At 40.7% G+C, this 23,371-nt stretch overlaps 1 protein-coding gene across 1 annotated transcript in view; it reads right to left on the reverse strand.

The window, feature by feature from the left end:
• Positions 1-7,553: 7,553 nt before the first annotated feature.
• The window catches only part of PUM3 (pumilio RNA binding family member 3), a 40,484-nt gene continuing 24,666 nt past the window's right edge, over positions 7,554-23,371 (reverse strand). Inside the window, exons 15-19 of the mRNA XM_046664932.1 lie at positions 16,414-16,556; positions 15,520-15,742; positions 14,092-14,179; positions 11,630-11,720; positions 7,554-7,847 (exon numbers count right to left, since the gene is read on the reverse strand). Coding sequence (XP_046520888.1) covers positions 7,715-7,847; positions 11,630-11,720; positions 14,092-14,179; positions 15,520-15,742; positions 16,414-16,556 — 678 coding nt within the window. The 3' untranslated portion in view covers positions 7,554-7,714. The remainder of the gene's footprint in view (positions 7,848-11,629; positions 11,721-14,091; positions 14,180-15,519; positions 15,743-16,413; positions 16,557-23,371) is intronic.

Raw genomic sequence — 23,371 nt, forward strand, 5'->3', positions numbered from 1 at the left:
TTCCATCTCTGGATGCCAAGGCCACTATATGAGTTGAAACCCCCCCACTTATCAGGAAAGTGACCTCAAACTACCCCTTCCCCAAGGAAACCAACTCCCTTTCCAACCCGTCTAGCTCTCAGTATTCTGCTTGGGTTAAGTTGAAAGACTTGAAGGAAGGTGTTGATCACAGGCTACAGCTAAAGGTGCTGTTCCTACCAGGGTTATTTGCATTCTAAAAGGAGCTGATTTGGACTCCCGTGCTTTTCACCCTCTGCTTCCTACTCAGTGACAGAAGTGACTGCAAGGGCCCCCCGACCCCCTATCGTCTCTTACCCCAAGCACTAGCTACAAATGATGGCCTACACGTTGACTACTTTTCAAATGTACATAGCTGTTTTAAATTGTACAGTATGTCCCTAAAAGTGGTAATGAGTTCATGGAACTTTCTATGTGATTTCTTAGCCAATATATTATACTCAAAAGTACAAGTGTAATTTTGCATTTTGGAGTAAAGGTTGCTGAAATGTCTGATGTTAAAAATCTCAGAGATGGGGACTTTGACTTCCAAGGCTTGACTTCCAGAGTTGTCCCTGCAACCTTTCCAGCAATCCCTACATCTCACACGATTCTACGGCCCGTATGGAAGCTGGCCTTGGGAGAGAGCCCCACAGGGCGTCAGGTCCAGTTCCAGGTCCTTCACATATACAAACTCGTTTAATTCTCACAGTGATCCAGTGAAATGTGCATCATCTTCTTTTTATAAATAAGAAAACTGAAACTGAGATGTTATGTAACTTGACCAAGGATGCCCAGCTAACAGAGCCAGGCTTCATACTGTGGTTCTATGCTGCGCTCCTAGCCACTATCCTATATTGTCTCTAATTTTACCTGATTTTCATTTTCCAAACTGATACTTATGTGCAACTATAGAGCAGAAGACATGTAGGTGTAAAAAAGTAAAAAAGAAAAGTTTTGAAAGGGGTAAAAAGCTACTACAGAAAAACAGAGCAGGCTCATGTAGAGAGGAAAAGATGGAATACTCTTATTTTCCTAACTGTAACACGCCTTGACCGTAAAACCACCAATTATTTCATGTATCACTAAGAAAAAAAGCTCCTGGTAAAAATGACGATGCTAAATGCCATTGACTGTGAGATGCATCCTTTCAGATTTGTTAACATGTGAAAAAAAAAGGGGCATGTTTAGAATTGATGAAATACAGTAACATCCAGGCAGGCAGCACCAGGCAACAGGCTAAGGAGCTTGAGATCCTAGGGGAAGGGGGAGAGAGCATCTTTCACCATTTCTCTCACAGAGGCCCCAGAACCCTATGCTCTGGTTTTGGTCCCACGCCAGATTCTGATTTGACGCTACTTATCAAGAAGCGTACTTCACCCATTAACTAATCATCGTGGCCAAGGGACTGGTGGTGCGCTCTGGGAGACCTGGGTCCTGTGTGCCGGTGGAGGCAGGTGATGATGGGTTCACCTACCCACATAGGATGACTACGAAATGTGGGAGGAGGGGAACCCCCAAAGAGGTGCCAGCCAGACCAAAACGTACATCTACCAGATTATTACTCCAAACAGACACAGTGGATTCCAACAGATCTCTATTTAGAACTAGACTTAGGTATTAAACAATACAGATAGGGCAGAAAGAAGAAAACCCAAGGCTTGTCCATTTCCTCAAAAGCACTTTCTTGCTGTTACCCAGGTCTTGAAGAATCATGTTTGTTCTTTCTGTCACTGCCTACTGTTGAATGTAACAGGAGCCAGTCAATGTGTTTACTGGTGGTTGCAGCAATAAGAACATGAGTTTTAAATGCAACAGGATTTCTATCTAAAAGGAAAAGTCTGTTTTCAAGCATCTGGAAGTCGTTTAAAGTATCTAAATTATTCATTATGCTTAATTATAGTCATCAAGAGCACAAAGTCAGATGATTCTCATAACCTTACCAGATCCCTATCACCTTCCACTGAAGCAGTAATCACGTCAGGCACAACCAAGAGCTAAACATTTTCTCTCAAGATATAATTAATTCTCCTAAGAACAAGAGAACTTGGACCAAAATTTCTCATGACCACGTTTTTTGCAGCTCTCTTCATCCACTTACATTCAGCAACGGGCATGAGTCCATGTTTAAAAAGTGGAGAAACACTTTGATGAAAGATTCCAGACACCATTCCTTTATAGGGATGGGAGTGGAAACATTGGCGCCCTCTTCCAAGGCACTGTTTTGGGTACAAACATGTACACAGCAATCAGTGTATGTTTGCACACTTTGGAATGTAGAACAGAGCAGCCATTTAGTTGCTATTCATAAAAGACATGCAATCCGAAGAGCATATTCTATCTCCTGTAAGACTGTTCGTTAAAAGACCTTAAGAATTCATCTGGGAAAGAGGTTAGGGAATTTGGGGCACTTCAGTGATTGTATTTTTAAATTTAGAAAAAGAAAGATGGTGTATTAGTTTGCTAGGACTGCCTAACAAATACCACAGACTGAGTGGCTTAAACACAGAAATTTACCTCCTCATAGTTTCTGGAGGCTAGAAGTCCAAGATGCAGGTGTGAGCAGGTTGGCTGCATTTGGCGGCCTCTCTTTGTGGCTTATCGATGGCCATCTTCTGTCTTCACATGGTCTTTTCAGTATGTGTTTGTCCTAATCTCTTCTTACAGGGACACCAGTCATATTGCATTAGGGCTTGCCCATATGACTTCATTTTACCTTAGTTATGTCTTTAAAGGCCCTATCTCTAAAAATAGTCACATTTTGAGGTACTGAGCGGTTAGGATTTCAACACACAAACTTGAAAAGGACACAATTCAGCCCAGGAAAGATGGAGATGACAGTAAACTTAGTTTCCTCAGGACAAACAACATCAGAAGTGACAAGCTCAAATGGCAGATTTTTCAGTTTTAGTGCATTGGTTTTGGTATAGAAATAGTTGATTAGTGGCTCAGTTATTAACTGTTGCTTTTTTTGAGACCTTGTGCTCTCTTAACCATTATTCTAAAAATACACACCCTCATCTTTACAAGACTTACTCTTCAGAGTGATTAATCTGCTATAATTAAGATGTAACCTTTTCAAAATTTCATTGAAAATAGCAACAGAAGTGCCATCTCAAATTTTAAAGAGCCAATCCTTTGAGTTCAGGCATGCAGGAAGGCATTTCCTACAAGGGCCCTTATCCTGCTATGCATACTGCCCCAGGCTCCCCAGGAAAAACGGGGTTCTCCTTCCTTCTAGGCAATGTCTGATCCCTGGGAAAAGCATGGGGTTGGTGCAATCTGAAAACTACAAAAAACTGAATTTGAAAATTAAAGACATTCTTAAATTCACTAAGCTCTTCCATGGAAAATATACCCTCCATTCAGCCAGGTGGGTTGTTTTCAGTTTGGTTAAAACCATTTGTAGATTTCTGCTGAGAACAAAAATAGTATAAACTCACAAGAACGAAGTAAACAGGAGAGAACCCATCAGTGAGCGAGCAATAGCAACAACTATCAGGAAGAACAGGAAGCTGTGAGAAAGTAGCAGGGCTGAGAAAGCTGAATACCAAGTGCATGCAAAGGAGCAAGTTAATTCTCACCGTCATACAAAGAAAATCCCAGCAATTAGAGGTGCTAAGCATTGGGGAAAGCTGGGGTGAGGCCTGGGATGGAAAACAGGGAGATTGGCAAAAACTACTTGACTACCACTCTATCCCTTCGCAGAGGCCGACAGTTTATTTTGTGGACTCACGTTGGTTCAATTTCTCCAGACTAGGAGGCCCCAGGTACAAAAGAGTATGAGGGTGAGGCGCTGTACTCAAAGCAGGTGGGTTAATTCAGATCAGCACACTGAGTGTTGAGCAACCAGAATTCTGGCTGCCAGATGGATTTCTCTCTGGAGGAACTGAATTGCCCCAGGCAAAAAGCCTACAGATCCTGACATCTGGAGGACTCCAGTGAAACAGCAGCATCCACACCTGATCACCTGTGCAATGAAGAGTCAACAGTAGAGAGCAGGATGGGCTTGCCCCCTTTCTGATCAGTTTTAAGTGTCTTAAGTATATAAAGAGAGCAAAAGATCCTCCAAGAAAGCCTCAAACTTGAGAGAGACCAAAATAAACAGAAAGTGCAGACAACAGAAAAGAGAAAAAGCAAAGCAAAACAAAACAAAGTACGATATCCCCAGAGATGTTAGGAATACTTCATTTAAGAAACAAGAAAAGAACACTTCAATGGAAGGACTAGCAGACAAAGTGAAGGAAACATCTTACCCAGAAAGCAAAACAAAAAGCCAAAGAATTGAAAAAGAAAATCAGAGGGCCAAATTAGCACATAAAATCTGAAAAATGAGAGTTCCAAAAAGAATAGAGAAAACAGAGAGGGGAAAAAGTCACAGAAACAATACAAATTTAGCTCCCAGAATGGAGGACCTTCACTTTTCTGACTAAAATGATCAACAAGTGCCAGCATGAAGAATGAAAAACAGGTGCACATGACACACACAAATGCACATGACCCTGAAAGACAAGAAGGCTGGGGAGAAAAAAGTCCTGTAGCCTTCCAGAGCAGCCCTACCCTCCACCCAAAAAAGGCCACATATAGAAGACTGACAATTGGATGGCATTGGACATCCATAACAACTCTGCAAGCTGAAGAAAATAGCCACCACTGCCTTCAACATTCTGAGGCAAAGTTAATTTCAAAGTGGAATTCTATATCCAGCTCAACTAGGTACCCAGATATCAAAGGGCAAAATAAAAATACTCAGATTTTAAAAATTTTACTTCATATGCATCCTTTTTCCAGAAGTTACTAGAGATTGTACCCCATTCAAAAGAAGGTGTTAAGCCAGAAAAAGAAAAGCATGAGATTCTAGAAATGGGCTTTCCACAGAAGAAATAAAGGAAGGCCCAGGATGATGGTTATGCAGTCCTTTAGGACATCCAGAAAGCCAGCTGGCTCCAGGAGGGATGTCTGCCGGTTGACTTCATGTACTGGAGAGTGTGGAAATTAGTATTCAGAGAGAGGTTAGCACACTTTTGGCTGCACGTTTCTAAAGATCCAATTCAAAACAGCCTTAATGAGCTATGAGAGTTATTTTTCTCACATAGCCACAAGTTCAGGACTAGGGCAGCTCCAGTTATTTATTCTGCAGTTCAGCATCATCAAAGTTCCAGATTCTTTCCACCTTTTGCTCGGCCATCCTGAGGATGCCTTCTGTCTTCTCATGGCTGCAAGAGCAGTGCAACAGCTCTAAGCATCCAGTCTGCACATACTGAAGTCTGCCAGCAGGAAAGGGACTCTGCCTCGTGGGTCTGAGATCTAAGATACCTTTCCCAGGAACGCCACTTCTCTTCCCAGGTTCACCAGCCATGCTTCTGCTTAAATCCATCACTGACTTAAGGGATGGGCCCTCAGGATTAGTACATACCAGTGCTCTTTTGCACAAGCCACACAACAGAAATGTTTGTATGGTCTTGTGGAGTAACGGATGAGGCTTTAAAAATCTCAGCACTTCTATGACCCACTTGAGGCATACTGGGTGGGAAATCAGACCAGTCAGGGTACTGGCACCACGGGGAAAAGGGTGGACATCATAACTACATGGCAGCCTCACCATCCTGAAAGAAAAGAGGAAAACGGTGCCTGCTAGAGAAGAGTTTAAGCAATTCTGATGAAAAGTTTTGGAAAAAGAATAGGAATGTAGAAAAGTAGACAAATGAAAATAAATGAGACAATTATTAATTCCAAGAAAAATAAAATAGCATAGGAAATGTAATGACAGTTCACTACTTAATTCAGTATTTAACAATTTATGTTGGCATAAACATGCAAACCCTGAACACTGATTTATCGAAAATCATGCAATTCTATTGGGGAAGATAGAAAAGAAATGGGGGAACAGTGGTGGTGAAAAGTCTTAATCTGTATTTTCCCATAATAGGAAGTCAAAAGAAAATGCCTAAAATGGATAGATTAAAAAAAACCCCAAAACCCTAAAAATTATGTATTTAAAAACTTAGCAGAGCTAAAAAGAATTGTAAGTAGGTGCTTCTGGGGAGGGCAAGGCAGGGGTGTGGAGTGCGGTAGGGGTGTGGAGTGCGGCAGGGGAAAAGATTGCTGCTTTCGTTAAAAGTTTTATAGCATTCTAACTTAAAAAACTATGTACGTTATTTTTTTAGTCTCAAAGGTGGAACAAACAGGGTTTCTGCCACTCTCTCTGAATGGAACCAGTAAAACACAAACCACAATGTCCTGGTCAAAAAAAAGCAAGCTCTGATGTTGCCTTTTCCCCATTCCTCGCCTCACCCCATACCCAGTTCCCCCAGCTGTCCCACCTCCACCCTTGACCGCTGGGTGGCGGAGGATGGGGGGAGAATCCACGCCAAAAGAATTGTAGGAATTGCTCTTCTGCTCCTTCGCAGGGTTCAGTGTGCCCAGCAGGAGAGAGGGCAGCAGGTGGAGTCCTGGTTGCTTCCATGTTGGGAGGAGTCCTGGGACCTGTAGTCTGGTCAGGAAGCAGCAATTCTCCAGCAGGTGTAACTGCACTGACAGACTCAAGTGGGCGTGCTGTTACAGCAGGCTACTTAGAGAGGGCATCGAGCACCAAAAGCAGCCAGGTCTTCCCAGGCAGGGCTACACGTGCCTGCCTCATCTACCAATCCTTCCAAGCTTTGTTGCTAAAAGCCAAGCAGTTTTAAAATTCAAACATCCTACCAGCACTTAAATTCAACCTTCTGCACTGTTAACAGATCTGCACATCCTCAAACCCTACAGGCTTCAACTACTTTGGGGACAGTCCCAAGGGAGAAAGTCTCACCATAAGGAGCTATTTACTTGGAAGGCCCCGACCCAAAGATAGATTTTCCCAGGGACCTTGACCTTAACACTGCTACCCATTGTGATCCCCTAATTCATCTAGTGCATGTCCCCCTTGTTACAAGTCTTCACGTACTCAAGTGGCTTTCAAGCAAATTTTAGCATGGAACCAACCCATAAGGCAGCTAGAGGCATGCCCCTGCCCTGTACCCATCAAGGCCCTGAGGCTTCCTGAAGTTCAGTCCAAAACCAGTAACTTCTACACCTCACTGCTGCCACCAGACTCCCTTTGCCTTTTCTCCACATCCTGCCTTCCTTTGACATCCTCTCAAGTCCTACCTCCTCCATGAAGCCTTCTCAGACTATTGCTCACTGAAGATGTCTTCTCCCCTGAATCAACTCACGTAACTACTTTAGGGATTAATAATTATTATTTTTTGTGAGGAAGACTGGCCCTGAGCTAACGTCTGTGCCCATCTTCCTCTATTTTGTATGTGGGATGCTGCCACAGCATGGCTTGAGCGGTGTGTAGGTCCACGCCTGGGATCCAAACCTGTGAACCCCAGGCTGCCAAAGTGGAGCACACGAACTTAACCTCTATGCCACCAGGCTGGCCTTCAAGCAACAGCTTTAAATATATGTGGCTGGTCCCACTGCATACAACTGTTAAACCTTTTACATTACTGCCTCACACTGCGATTTACTTACACTCAATATGACAGAGGAGATGGCAGGGATTAAAAGAAAAAGACCATTTTTAGAAACCATTTTATAAATAGATTCTCATACAAAGAAGAAACACATCTACAGAGCATCCAATTACAGTAAGGTGGACCCTAGCCCTTCTTTTCTGCACTAGGAAAACAGAACAGAACAGGGAAAACGATTCCATCTCGCTCTTAACTGCTTCCACTTATGTAGTCAGTTTTTCCAGTAGAGTTTCTATTCCTTTGCTGGTGCTTTTGTGTTTTTCCAGTGCGGGAATCAGGCTTTTCAGTCCAGCTTTGACTTTGTCTGCAACTTCTTGATCAGAACTCTGGAGAAGGCTGAAGAGAGAAGACAAAAATTAAGAAACAAAAAATTAAATTTTGTAAAAATCCCTAAATCATCTGTAAATACTATCCGCATTCACAATATAAAAACTGACTTGTGAGACAAGTCTTATAACTATAATTTTTTTTTATCCATCAGATGAATGATGGAGGCTAGTAGCCTATATTCTAAAACCACATAAATAAAAAAGGTTTTATAATGTTCCTGGTGGAATCACTCAAGCAAACACAGGAGCAACTTTGTTCCATGTAGAATCGGTCCTAGCTTCACTCTGCTCATCTTACGACTGACACACTGCCCTAACATTATTTACTACACGTATTCCACCCTTCCTTACCCACCTAGGTAAACTCGAGAGCAGAGACCCTGTGTTTTCTTTCTTTACTTCATGGCACCACACGTACAGAGCAGATGGCCAAGAAATGCCTAGTGAGTGACTGAGTTAACACGAGTGAGTAGGGGCACCCAGAGGAAAGGTGGAGGCATCAAATCTAAGCTGTGAAGGGCCTTCCTTCTCACTGAACGCTGGAGCTAAAACATTTAGTCAAAGGATGAAGGCTAAAACATTTAGTCAAAGGATGAAGAGCCTTAACTTGGAGCGTTTTAACTGCCTAGATTTAAAACCTGCCTCTGCCACTCAGTAACTATACTACCAAGAACATGCTATCTAAATTCTCACAGATTCAATTTCCTGACCTGTAGAATGGGATCAAAACAGAATCCCACCTTCTACCAAACAGGGTTGTTTTTTGAGGCTCAAATGATCTTGTATCTAAAGCACCTAGCCAGACCCTGACACTTAGTAGGCACTTAATAAATGTGAGCCACTAAATAAAACATCAGCTCTACTTTCTGAAACCTTGCTGGAGTGCTTTATCCCCAAAGATGACTGGAGCCCTGGAGGCTGGTACAAAGAAGGCCCCTTTCTCTTTAAACAGGGGCTGGGACACAGGCACTTGACCACAGAACACCAGGGCTGAATTTCCTGGTCTCCCCACTTCTTCACAACCACATTTAAATGTTGACCTCTGAAACACATCCTAGAAAGAAGTCAGTTGGCATTTTTGAAAGTCCCTGGTCCCAGTAACTTCCATCACGTCAATAAAGAGGAGGGTAAGTTAGCAGCACCAAGCAGCATTCCACTATTTGCAGGAGACAAGCAACGAGTAGAGCTTGCCACCTGCAAAGGTGAAAAAGTTGAGAAGTAAAGTGCCCTTTTAACAGATTTGTGACTCACCAGGTGTTTTTATTTTATATACCTTGGTTAAGCACACAGTCACATAACACATAATAGTAATAAGTTAATATTGAACACACATATCAGACATAAAGCCAAGCATTTTATACACACCATCTCATTTAGTTTTATAACATCCTAGGATTGTTATTAATCTAATTTTACAACCAAAAAAATTAAGACCCAGAAAAGCTGAATAATTTACCCAAGGCTACACAGCGTGCTGGGTCTGGAACCCAGGCACTCTGTCTAGAGCCCATGTTTTTAAATGCCAGGGAATTCTCCTTCCCTCAGTTATTTTTCAGACTGCATACAAGGCTGATTTTCTTTTTTCGCCTAGAATGCTTTTTCACTTAGTGTAAAAAAGGTTTAGCAAAAAAAAAAAAAGAGAGAGAAAAAAAGTTGCAGAAGTTTTAAGTAAAACATAAACAAGCAGAGAATTTTACCAAACAAGTTAAGCACATGACAATATTCTAAAACCAAACAAAAACAATTATTGTATTAACCAATTACTAGGGTATCTATAGTTCAACCTCCTTCAGAACCTCAAATAGTGTACGTGCTCCTGTTCTAAGTACTGTTCCATAATAAACCTATGGTATCCTTCTTATGTTTGAAAGCCACCCAGGGGAGCTCTGATTGATGAGCAATCTTTATAAATTAATTTCATGGCAGCACTGAAATTTTTAGTTAATTGAGTGTAATGAAAGAATGTGGCAAGTAGGTATTTAATACTCCAAATGCCTGGTAAAAAAACTCTATCAAAAAAGTTCATGTTTCAGCTAATGGATTCTGGCTGTTCAACATCAACTGGAAAATTAACTAATTTTAATGAGAAGTGAACAAAATTATCTGTATCACCCATATATTTGGAGATACTGACACACCTGAAGAAATGAATGCTCCATATGGAGTGTGTGTGTTTGCGAGCACATATTATATAATGAAGAAACACTTATCACATTTACAAAGAGTACAGATCAAATTGTATAGCATGTTACACGTGAGTATACTGTGGGAAATTCAAACTAAGATTAATATCTGTTCTTCCAAACCTCAGCAACACAGCAACGGAAAAAAATCAACAGTGAATGCCTCAAAACAACAAGCAAATCTATTTTAAAATGAATGTTGTTAATAAAAGACAACTTCTATTCTGGGAATAGAATGCATGGAAATTTCAATGACCTGTAAATTATAAATGCAACATAACTATGTCCAGCGAACAACACACAAATTAAGCATACGCCTCAAAATTCACAAATCATCAGTTTTCTATCATTTCAATTAGAAATAAGTGAATAGCATGCAGACTTCAGTAGCAAATGCTTCCAGAATCCTTTTAGAATAGTTGGAAAATACTGCAACAAAATTACATGTAAAGTCAGTCATGACTGAAAAAACAACTTTGTCACAGTTTTCATAGGGACAAGACTAATTCATTAAAAAGAACACAACTATTTTTTTTTGTGGAAGATTAGCCCTGAGCTAACATCTGCTGCCAATCCTCCTCTTTTTGCTGAGGAAGACTGGCCCTGAGCTAACATCCGTGCCCATCTTCGTCTATTGTATATGTGGGAAGCCTACCACAGCATGGCTTGCCAAGTGGTGCCATGTCCGCACCCAGGACCCGAACCAGCGAACCCTGGGCTGCCAAGGCGGAACATGTACACTTAACCGCTGCGCCACTGGGCCGGCCCTACAATTACATTTTTGGCCAAAACCATAAATATGATGAAACAATCACATGATACAAATACTGTATGATCTGTCTTATATGTGGAATCTGAAAAAAAATAATTAAGTTAAATTTAAAAGAGCAAGGGAAAAAATAAAACAAAATAAGAAAATGATATGCCCTCTTCCACATTTTCTTAGGATGGTGCAAATGGGTTGCGACAGGCTTACAGGAATGAGGACCAGATGAGGAGTCATGATATTAGCTGAACTATTGACTTACTATTTAATAATGCGTATTTTTAACCAAAAAATGCTATATGCCAATAGGTAAACTAGTTGCTATGGATTTCTTTGGGATTTATAATTAATCATGGTGAAAATAATGCTACAGAAAACATAATACACTTGCAAATTCTACAAATTATGTAATTTACAATGATTGGGTGTGAGGGGCTCTATAATCTGGAGAGAAAACCAGGAGGTAGTGAAAGAGATCCCTACAAATTAATCAGATGTAAATGGCTTTCTTGAGAGGAAAAAAAAAAAAAGGATTACAATCACATTTTGGTCAAAACCATAAATGTGGTCAAACAATCAAATGGCACCTGTGGATCTCATAATTTTATGATCCAGGACATCCAAAAGAGGGCAGATGAACTGCAATGACTGAATGCAAGAGTTACATTTGCTTTCTAATATTTGGTATACCTGTCCAGACCATGAGTGACTGAGAGTAATAGTATATTAATAGTATAAATAAATATAGAACCAAAACATAAATGTGAAGGAAGCGTCTTCTGCATGAACAGGCATTCAGGATGAGGACACTGCACAGAGAAAGACACACCTTATACCTACCTAGAAAGAATAATGGCACCTCGATTTACACTAGCCCAGGACTTCAGGTTCTTCATACCAACATGCTCTACAAGCGTTTTTGCAAAACAACCTGCAAAATATACTGAAACTTAGTGAATATCACATAGCAAGATTTAAACTCCCAATCTCCTTTCCTACTGCCCTTAGATCTGCAAATATGTTTTAATATAAAAGCTAATAAGAAGAGTTCTCACCTAATATCCCTTAACACTAAAAATTCCAGCTCAGGCTTATATAATGTGTTTTTAATACAGCCATTTCTTTCAACTCTGATCCAAATCCTAAGCTATGTTTAGCAGTAATTACTCAAGAGAAACAATGAATTCTTATAAAACACTCACTTGGTCATGTTTGCATTTCTTTGTACTATTTAATGATTTAACCCTGACCTGAAAGGTATTCAGGAAGTAAATGTTTGACAGCAGCACCTCGTGTTTGGCTGGAATCATGTTTTCCCTCACGGAAAATGCTCACTCAGAAAGTGCCATGAACACAGCTAGTGGTCAAACGACTGTTCTGGCTGACACCTGGTAGTTTCTCTGTAGAGAGCTAGACATTCTCCCGTCAAAAATACCATTCATCTTTTGTTATTATAGTACATCTGATTCCTAAGGTCTTGGTATATTATCTTATTCACTGTGCCATCTAAGTGTAACCAATTCTTGGACAAAAGAGAAATTCTGATGGCTAGGACTTAGTGCAGATGGAGGTAGGGACAGTCTATCTTGAAGGCAAACATCTTGGGTAGGTAGCATGTATAAGTCACTCAAAGATATCCAAACGTAAGGACCCTTGAAAAGCAAAGAGGCCTATGGCTATTTAGCTTTTCATGGCACATGCTAAGGAGGGACAGAGAGCAACTAGTGAGACAGATGGTGTTTTCCAAAGGTGACCACAACACTATTTTCTGCCCTCTGTGTTCTTCTAGAATATTGCCCCTACGTCCCCTCCACCAGAGGCAGGATCAATGTCTTCTTTTGAATTTGGGTGGGGCTTTGTTACTGACTTAACCAAGAGAGTACAGTAAAAGTGAAGTTAAATATAACTTCTGAGGCGAAATCGTGAAACTACCACGCACCTGCTTTGTTCTCTTAAAACCTGACCACCATGTTCTGAGGAAGTCCAAGCAGCCTAGGGAGAGGAACTGAGGCTGCTGGCCTCAGCCATTGCCACCATTGTGAAAGTGGATGCTCCAAGCCCAAGCTGAGCAGCCCCTGATGACTGAGTAGAGCACAAACAAGCTCCACCAAACCCTGATCAAATGATTGTTGTTTCAAAAACTACTAAGTTTTGAGGTGGCTTGTTACACAGCAACAGATAACCTAGACAGCTAGCCACACTCATTTGGTACTATGTGAATATGACAAATGCAGGAGGTCCAAATGGGCATGTGTTAGGGCTGTCAGTACAATTTAATTAAGAAGAAAAGTCACTAGAAAATTGTTTGTATTTTAAAAGTAAGCCAGACAACTTTTCTGACATAAACTCAGCTCAACTGTGCACCAACTTCTTAATAACAAAAAAGATGATTCAATAGATTATTTTTTCTTTAAAATTTATTATAAGTTTTCTTTTACAAAAAATTTACAGTAAAAATAGCTCCCAGACTCTATTCACAGAGGAAGAGCGAGAAGTGACAGCTCTACTGCTATACTGATTGCCTCACTAGCCATTAGAACTGCGACTTGCCTCGAGACATAAATTCACGATCTGTCACTTTTTTCAGATGCAGTAATGGAAAGCCCAAACTGCTTTAACTCAGTGGGGGGGAAATCTCTTTAGCGGCTAAAATACCAGACGGAGTTCGAGTTTAGCAAGAGAAAGTCTGGTCAAAGACAGGACTGAGTGGGGAATGGTACGCAACTTTTCAACTACGTAAAAGATGCTGTCCTCCTCTTGTGAGCTGAATTTCTACAGAGAAGCTATAAGGTTTATAAAAGACCAGGAAGCGCCAAGGACTGGCCTGCTCCTTGGTCACATGTATTTCACTGACAAATAGGCATCAGTTCAAAATTCTCTGATGCGGATAATTTTCTTCTGCTTATCCTTGCCTCAAAACTAAAGATAAATATCATGCTTTTCAACTGGGGCAATGATACTCACAAATGGGTCCCCCCTCTACTCTGCTCTCAACATCCTCAAGGAACAGAATGGCGCTTTAGGGCAATGGTCAAGCCCAGTTAGAAGTCTGAAGCAGCAGAAGAGGGAGAAGAATGACAGAGGGCGGGACAGAGAACGAAAATTAAAGCATTCTAGGACACATTTCCAGCACTCACTAAAGCATTATTTGCAAACACTAAATCATTTCTTATTCACAGGCATCATTTCTAAACACTCAACAAATTTTCATTTGAACTTAGATAGTCGGCATAAAGTTCAGGGATGCCAGAAATTACTGAAATTCCACATAACACAAGAAAAGGTCAAGTTTCACAGCCTACCTTCTCTTCCATTTTCTTTCATCTTTTTATCTTGCTCTATTAACCACTTCAGAACTAGATGTCCTGCAGGATGTTCTGCAACGTGAAGCTATGAGGGGTCAAGAAGATGTTAATTTAAAAAGCTGTTTTCATCCATGCCGTGGCCTACAATCCATTCTGTATCACCACATACAAATAAGCCAAGTTGAAAGTTCTACACGGCTTAAGAGAAGAACCATTACACCTGGAGGGACCAGAGAGCTATTCCAATCCCCAGAGTGAAAAAAAGATAATTACTCAAGATAGCCACTGAAAAGCAGTTCAGACTCCCCAGTTAGAACAGAACCACCACAGTGTCCATCTTAAGGTCATGCTAACCACTTTTCAGAGGGCAATATGCACTTCTGAAGTACAAATAAACTTATGGGACAGAACACTACAGCAGAAACATTAAAACCTAAGGCTGAACGCTGTTTAAGGAGCTGATGAAGGCCCTGCGTGAACTGGCTCCCACCTTCCCCTTCTCTCTGCTCACTGATTTCCAGCCCCCTGGGCCTTCTGCTCTTAAATCCGCTGAACTCCTTCCTTCCTTCAGGCTGCTGCACGTGCTCTTCCCTCTACCTAGAATCTTCTTTCTACCATTCTTCACTGAGCTACCAATCCTCTGGGTCTCAGGTTAGCTCTCACTGCCTCAGGGAGGGCTTCCTGGAATAGGCTGCTTCCCATTCTTACACAATCTCAGAGAACCCGTAGTTTTCCTTCACAGCATTTATCTCAATACTGAATTAAATAATTATTTGTGTGTATATTTATTTAAATACTGGGTTCCCCAAAATGGTACGCTTTGGCGGGGCGGGGGGAAAGTGTTGACCACTGCCTAGCATATATATCAAGGGCATGAATCAATGAACTTAAGATACAAGGCAGAATAACATGAGGCCCAAATAGTATAGACAGGAGCTATCAGAAAGAGCAGACTTTTTAATGAGAGGGAATTACTAAAGACTTCATGGAGGAGGGTTCTGGGGACCCTGAAGGATGAGAAAGGCTTTCAACAGGGAGAGCACAGGAAAATGAAACATGGGCAGCACTGGAGGCTGAGGGAAGTACACACAAATGCAGAGGGATGGAAAGTCCACAGCAAATTCAAAATAGAATTAAGAGCATAGAATATGCTGGAAAGGCAGCCTGAGGCCAGTCACGGACAACAGAGTGCCACATTAAGAGGATTTTGGTTTCAGTCTGTAGGTAATATGGAGTCACCACAAGTTTCTGGGAAAGACTGTGTTGTAACGGCACTGTGTTTTGAATTCAAAATTTCCAAATGTACCGTTGGTATGAGGTGAGTTGAGATAATTATCATTAAAATTCTCTTCATAGCAATGTTCTCAGTGACTGGAGTTTTTGCAGCCACCGCAGCTTTCCCGCCTCGTATAAATAGCACATTACCTCTCCATCCTTGCCACCTGGATGCAGCTCTGCTGCTGCCAAACTGGCAATGGCATCCATGGCAGGCTGAACGTCTCCAATGGCAGCTCCCAGAATGTCAGACACCAACACACAGGCAGACTTATCTAGCACCACTTCTTGGGCGTGTCCCTGCAGGTAGCTTAACAAAGCTGGAGAAATGGATTCTAAGAGCTCTCGTCGGCGGATCGCGGTATCTTTCTTACTGTTGGAATGTTGAATGAAGTATCAAGGTAAGATAAATGGCAAAGAAAACACAGCGATTTCATTCTCACAAAAACCTCAAAGGGCTTATAACAGTCTGTGTCACGCTCTATTGTCTCTTTCCGTTGTATGTGTAGATGAGCCATCGATTTGAGGGTGGGATATCTGACCTTCATCTTTGTGTCCCCAGGATCTGAATAGTGCCTGGCACAGAACAAGCACCCAATAAATAAAGCCTGTCTTATACAATACAAAAAAGCCCCACACCAATCCAAAAACTGAACTACAACAACAAAATATCTTCCAAGACAATACATGTTTAGACTATTTTTTGGATTCTACTCTCTAAGGTACTTAATTATGTGGTACCAATAGTTTTAAACATAAAGCAAAAACAAAAACAAACCACACACTTGAGTGCCTACTATGTGCCAGGTACTCAGAGGCATTCTTCGGGCATGACACTTTATTTCCTTTTCAAGATAAAAGCTTTAAGAATCTGCCAAAACTACAGGCTTAAAAATGGAATTCACTTTTTGAGTTTTAAAAAGGGAAGGAGCAGGTGAGAAGAAATGCATGCGTGAGCAGACATCTGGAAGCATGTTATACTCAAAACTGACAAACAACCAGAGCTGAGGAATAAAGGGCTCAAGCCATTCTATTTGTTCTGACCTGTGTGCGTTTCCATCTCCTTTCTGCAGCACTTCAATGATTTCTCGTACCGTATGTGCAGGATCTCTGGGGCTTAGTAAATACAATAAGACCTTCCTTCCATATTTGTCATTTATTATGTCAGGCAACGAACTGATAATTTCCTGTAAAATTATAGAAACAAAAATGAATCTATATGTTTAAAATAAAGTACACTCGGAATCTGAACGGTAAAGAAGGATACATACTTAATTATTTTCCCCAAAGTATTTAACAGAAAACCCGGAGCCAATTCTGAAATCGTCTCATTAAAGCACAAAGAGATTTACAACACTCAGAACACAGAATCGATTCTCCACTGTGACTATCATTACTGAACAATCCATTTATATAACTGACCAAGCTCAAGGACTTGACAATGTTTAAAGGAGTTATGGTCATTCACTATAATCAGTATTTCTTAGGCCACCATTACTAGGGACATGGCTTGCTAGGGTCAGTGAGTAGACAGGGTTAACTTGCAGCTGCACTTAAATGTAGCACCAGCATTGATGAAGAACGTTCTTATTAGAATTTCCCCACTGAGATGTATGTGAAGGGAGATAAAGAAACTCTGTTAAGTAGAACAAGTGAATAAAGCTTTTAAAGTTAGGTTGCTTATTCATGGCAAATGAAGGCTGTTTAAGTATCGCACTGAAAACAAAAGGGGGAGGGGAGAAATACATGCAGAGACTCCAAGGAGCAGTTACAAATAATTGAATTCTCTGACATTTCCAATCAACTTACCAAGAACAGTAACCTCCTTTTCTAGTTGCCTGAATTTAAGTAACAAAGGCAATGTCATCCCCACATCAACTAAGCTCCCGTGTAAATTTGCTGATGTCTTCAGACAGAAAAGTCACTGCTTAAAAATTCCTTTATTCTTAACAGAGAACATGCAACAGAAAAACCATGTTCTTTCCTCCCTCTAACATTCCTTTTTCTTGTTACAAGCCTAACAGATACTCAAAGCCATACGTGTTTGAGCACCAGACTTTCTGCAGAACCGGCTGGGGCCACAGCAAGAATTCAATCCAGCTCCCCAGGTTTACAGAAGAGGAACCCACAAAGAGGAGAGGCGACTTGCTGGAGGACGCAGGTGTCAGTGGCAGGGCTCTGACTGGTCTTGGTCCCCTGACCCCACCTGTAGTCTCTTTCAAAGAAATCATACACCCCCTCTTAAGGAAAAGAATTCTCCATGAGAAAATATACTCAGATCCACTCTTCTCTTAAGCACCTATTTATCACAACAAGCTTAGTAATTTTAGTGCAAGGAACCAAGCTAAAAATTAAGCCAGTCATCAACCAGGGGATCATGACACTGAAATTCGTGACTCCAAGGTAGATGATGGAACCCCAGATTTCACACACCACATTTCTCTTTTTAAAATCCAAAGCTTCCCTCATTTTCTGCACAAAAGTAGACTGTGCTTCCTATAATTAATAATAGCAGCTAACACTTATTGAATGCTTCTAGTAACCAGACCCTATGCCGAGAGTGGTACGTCCATCATCTTAAATATTCTTCAAATCACCATGACAGAGGTACTATAGTTACCTTCATTTTACAGATAAGAAGCCCAAGATTCAGACAGGTAAAGTGACGCATGGTAGAAAAGTAAAGGTCACTAGTCCAGGGTATGAGAGAGCCGAGACATGACATGAGTGCCCATTTCCATGATTCTGAACTCCACGGCTCTCCTACTTTTGAGGAAGTTTCAGTTCCATATAAAGACTTCCCCACATGACGTAAAAGTTTTCAGAGAATAGGTGCAATAGATCTAACCATGTCAAAATGAATATAAAGTTCAACCATCCAGGGAAAATTATCTCAAAATTTCAATAATAAAGGGGAAGATAGAAAAAATGTAGACACCTTATCCTGGGAGTGGGTGCTGTCCTGTAATTTCAAGGTAAACATGCCCTAAAGTGGACTCAATATATGCATTTCTGATAGGGAAGCACTTAGTGGCACACACATGGGCTACCTGTAGTGTGGCTTTTCCTCTCCTTATGGTTTAATCAACTCATAAATGAAGAAAGATGCTTTCATTTGTTGACAGAAGAGAGTGAGAATGATACACAGCTTAGGCCAATTTCTACAATCATTAAAAAACTCCCACAACTCTGCTGGGGTATAAAAACCTTAAAAAAATAGGGGCCAGCCCTGTGGCCAAGAGGTTAAGTTCGCGCACTTTGCTTCGGCAGCCCAGGGTTTCGCTGGTTTGAATCCTGGGCGCAGACAGTGGCACCACTCATCAAGCCACAAGAAGGCGGCGTCCCACATGCCACAATGAAAAATACACAACTATGTATCGGGGGCTTTGTGGAGGAAAAAAAAAAAAACCTTAAAAAACCACTCTGGGGTATAATATCTTTGAAACACTTGTTTTTTCAGGAAAAAAAAATGGGGAGAGTACGCAATGAGGAAGTATAAACGGCTGCTATTTATTTTTACTTAAATTTTTTTCTTGGTGTAAGGCGGAAAGGGGGTGGCATGAAGCCAGCACTGTACTCCTCAACACACTTAACCTTCACTGTGGAGTCTACACTTAAGGATGAGTGGGACACATATGGCTTGGGCAGAAACGGTCTCACCTCCACATGAGAAGCTAGGACTTCCGAGACACGCATAAAATCCATGCACAAATACTACTTAAGGACTAGTTCCCAAATTCATTGAACTTTTACTGTCTTTCAGTTTATAATTAAGGAATTTAGAATCTAAACTTATGTTCATTTAAGGTTTTAAAAGAGTGCAATGTTTACAAAACAATCATATGAAACAAAAAAAAGTTTACTTAAAATTGTGACATCATCTAGTTCTCTCCCATCTCACCCTGTTCCAGCTTTCCTACCATCATAAACATTCATCTTGGAAAAAGCAAAAGGGAATAGTCTAAGTGCTGTTATATCATGGAGCACTAATTCGTTTCTCTTTAACCTGGGTTACAGAGAAAGAGGAGAGAAATTTCTAGATGATCACCTGGAGAACACTAAGTACAGTTACGTGTAGAAACAGGGAAGAGGCAGCTATGGGAGAGCTGAGTTTGTGCTGAATTCAGTCTCTGGGTTCAAGCTGACTAGGCTTTGGCAAATCCTTGAACCTCTCTACCCATCAATTCCCTTATCTGTAAAAGGAAATGACACACCTGCCTGACCGGGGGGCCATCACCAGGAAGAAATCAGAAAATTCACACTGAAAACTGCTCTAAAGTAATTATTTTCATATTGAAAACACATCTCTTAACACTAAACCATCTTTAACCAGGGATAGTAAATAAAGCTGGTGGAGTCGTGAGTTTGGCATCCTCAAAAGAGAGAAAACCCCAACAACAAAGTTTCAATTTTAAAGGTTTTCGACTTAGCTTTCCCTCTTCCAGGAATTAACATGGAGAAAATCACAACAGGCCTATTTGTTGTAATTTCTTCTTCTCATGCTTTACTCTAAAGCAGGCATGTGAACAGAAGAAGTAAAGGGCGGGAAAAACAAAAGGTCTCCTTTCTGAAGACATGTTTGGCCACTTCTGACCTCCTTGTGTTGGAAGCCTTGCCAGATTCTTTGGCACTCTTGTTTGGCCAGCACTCTTTTAAAACAGGAATGTAAAGGTCAAAATAGAGGGTGCACACTGGAAGCAGGGTTGGAGGGCACATGCATTTGCAGTGGAAGAAGGAAATGCAAAACGCCACAGACATTACTGAGAACCGAGCCTCCAGTGCACACAACACTATGGTAGGTTGTACACAGGGACAAAAAGAAATATAGACAGGCCTGAACCTGAAATAGCTAAAATCTACCAGAAGAGGAAAGAGAACCTTAATAAAAAGTTAAGAGTAAACATAAGAGATGTAAATAAAAAGTTAATAACAGAACTTTTCATGGCTAATAACGGAAATGTAGAAGGAAGGTTAGATCACGAGGCAGTGACTGCAGCCTCCTGAGTGTTCTGTTTTAAAAATATGGTGATTTTATCCAAAAGTCTACCTCTTTGGCCACACTCAAAAAATTGGAAGATGTAGTATAAAGCACCTAATTTTGGTTTCTCAAGATGAAAAAGTTCTGGAGATTGGTTGCACAACGATGTGAACATACTTAATACTACTACACTGCACACTTAAAAAATGGTTAAGATTGTAAATTATATGTTATGTATTTTACCAGAATCAAAAAGAAACAAAATTGGAAGATCCCCCACTATGGAGCTCATATTCCTAGAGACTGGAGGTTCTCCCCATGGACAGGGCATGCGCTCTCTCCTTTCCCACAGCCCAGCCCACCCCGCACCTGGCCTGCCTCACTCATTTACCTGCCTGGTTAACGAACGTTTCAGAGTTTGTGAGCCCTGCGTCAGACCATGATTAACTGCTACATGAATGGATGGCAAAGACAAATTACAGGGGTTGGGAAGATGGGAAGACCAGGTCTGGCTGGGAGATCAGAGAATGCTATCAGGAGATTGAACTGGAGCTTGGTCTTAAAAAGAGAAAAGGAGGAGTGTTTATCAGGATATGATTTCAACCTGCCATTTCAGGAAATCCAGTTACTATGAACAGAATGCTTAGCAACCCTAAGCTTTCTTAACTATTTTTAAAAGCACTGCATAATGCAATAGGTTTTGTAGTGGCTGGGTGGGAAATACAGACATGTGACTCCATATAAACCTGTGTGCAGCTTACTTAGCAATGCAATGATTCTAAGCAAATGCTTACAGAAACAAGGAGACAAATAAGAATGCTCACAGAATTATTTTGAATAACAAAAAATAAAAATTTTAAAAGGTTTTAAAATTGTAAACAATCTAAATGTTCATCAATAGGAAAATGGAAAAATTAGCAGTATACTCAGAATACTATTTGGCATTGAAAAATGAGTAATTTAGAATAGGGGTAGGCAAACTAAGGCCTAGGAGTCAAATCCAACCTGCAGCCTGTTTTTGTACATTCTATAAGAATGGTTTTCACATTTAAAGGGGTGTTAAAAAACAAAGAATGGGTGACAGTGATCATAGATGGGCCACAAAGCCTAAAATCATTACAATCTGGCCTCTTATAAAAAACACTTGCTGACCCTGATTGAAGAATCTCACAAATATGATGCCATAAGAAAAAAGGAGTTTGCAGGAGAAAACATACAGACGTCATTTATATAGACTTTGTAAACATGCAAAAGAGTACTACATACATCGATATATAGTGAAAGGCTAAGGAAATGCATGGGAATAACAAATACAAAATTCATCACAGTGGGTATGGGGACAATATACAATCAGGGACAGGGACACAAATGGCTTGAACTTTAACTGCATTTGTCAAGTTTTACTTCTTTGTCACATGGTGGGAGGGTGGGTGTTCTTTATTGCTTTGTACCTTTCTGTATGTCTTAAAGATAATATATTTTAAAGCATGCATCAATATTTATTCACTCTCAAACAGTAGCTGCCAGTGTACTTATTTCCTTTTCAGAACACTGCTGTCAAAGCAGTTGCATCATACCAGCAATTCCAGGGTAAAACTGGTCAAATTTTATGTTTATTTTGGAAAGTCAGGTAAGTGGGAGAGTCTGTGTCTATTTTGGAAGGTGAGGCTCAGCTGACCAGGCTGTGATTTCAACCTGACATTTCAGGAAGTCTGGTTACCCTGAACAGAATGTTTGGCAACACTAAGCTTTCACGGGTATTTTTAAAAAGCACTGCGTACTGCAACAGGTTTTGTGGTGGATGGGTGGGAAAAACGCAAGAGCAATTAGCATTCCAGAATTTTATCACTAGCTACATAGTTTAATGATACACAGAACCTGTTAAGCGTCTGTCAGCTGGAGTCAAGATATCAGCAAATCAGGCCACTCTGAGGGAAAGCTGCCCTAAGTGTGAGAAAGGCATTAGGAATGTGTGTTAAGTAGTTGTGAGAATCAAACTGATAAGCCCAAGGAATTAAAACTGTTTCAACAGCAACTTTAAGTGGGATAAGTATTTGGAAAAAATTTATCTAGCACACAATTGTGGCAAATCCTGAAGGAAGTTTGAGGTTTCTCTTGAAATCTATTTGGAACAGTTATGCAAATTTTAGTTGTCCAGAAAACATTAAACAAAAGCAGACTTTCAATAGCCCAGCCTGTTTCCATTTTCATTAAACAACTTTATTCATTTAGCCAATCTATGGCCTCACAGCTCTGTCACCAGAATGAAAAACAATCATTATCGATTGGAGTCAAAAGGGTAATAAAGTCACAAGGAACACGTCAAAATACTCAGTTTGTGACATGAAAGTCTTGCCAACTTGTTTCTTCCCACAATCCTATCCCAAAGAAAGTCATCACAATCTTAAAATAGTCAAGGGGAAAGTTGGAAAATGACAGCAAGGGCATGAGAAATTCACACACACTGGGACCTACAGCTGGCATCTAAGAAAGCAAATCTCCTTCCCCTCCACGAGCTGACACATTCTGTCCAATACACCCAGCTCTACTGGTCCACACAGTCTACAGAGAGGGGCCACAGCACCACCATATGCCAATCGGTAAAGTCTCTTTCTGAACATCCATACGCTTCTCTCTGCAGATGGTATGAAAGTAGCTTCTGTCACTAAGATTTCTCCAAGAAGCCTATCCATGTATCCAACAGAAAGGTTTGTGTAATTTTCAGATGAATAACTTATGTCTACACAGATTATGTGGTTTTTAAAACGTTTCTGAGTTTGGTCACTGCTACCAATGTTGCCATTTCTTATCCCTACTCCTGCAACCTCTATCATATATCTGACACTTCTATCTCTGCACACAGAAATAAAGGAAGGGAAGAGAAGAGAGGACCACAGATTCGGAAGTTGGAAAAAGCGGCAATAATTGCAGAATGAAGGAAATTATTTCAGAAGGCAGTTTTTACTTTGGAGTAGCTTTTCCAAGAGGACAGCTCAGTTTTTCTGAAGGCAAACTTAGGGTTAA

Source organism: Equus quagga, chromosome 6, assembly GCF_021613505.1.
Source record: "Equus quagga isolate Etosha38 chromosome 6, UCLA_HA_Equagga_1.0, whole genome shotgun sequence".
NCBI lineage: Eukaryota > Metazoa > Chordata > Mammalia > Perissodactyla > Equidae > Equus > Equus quagga.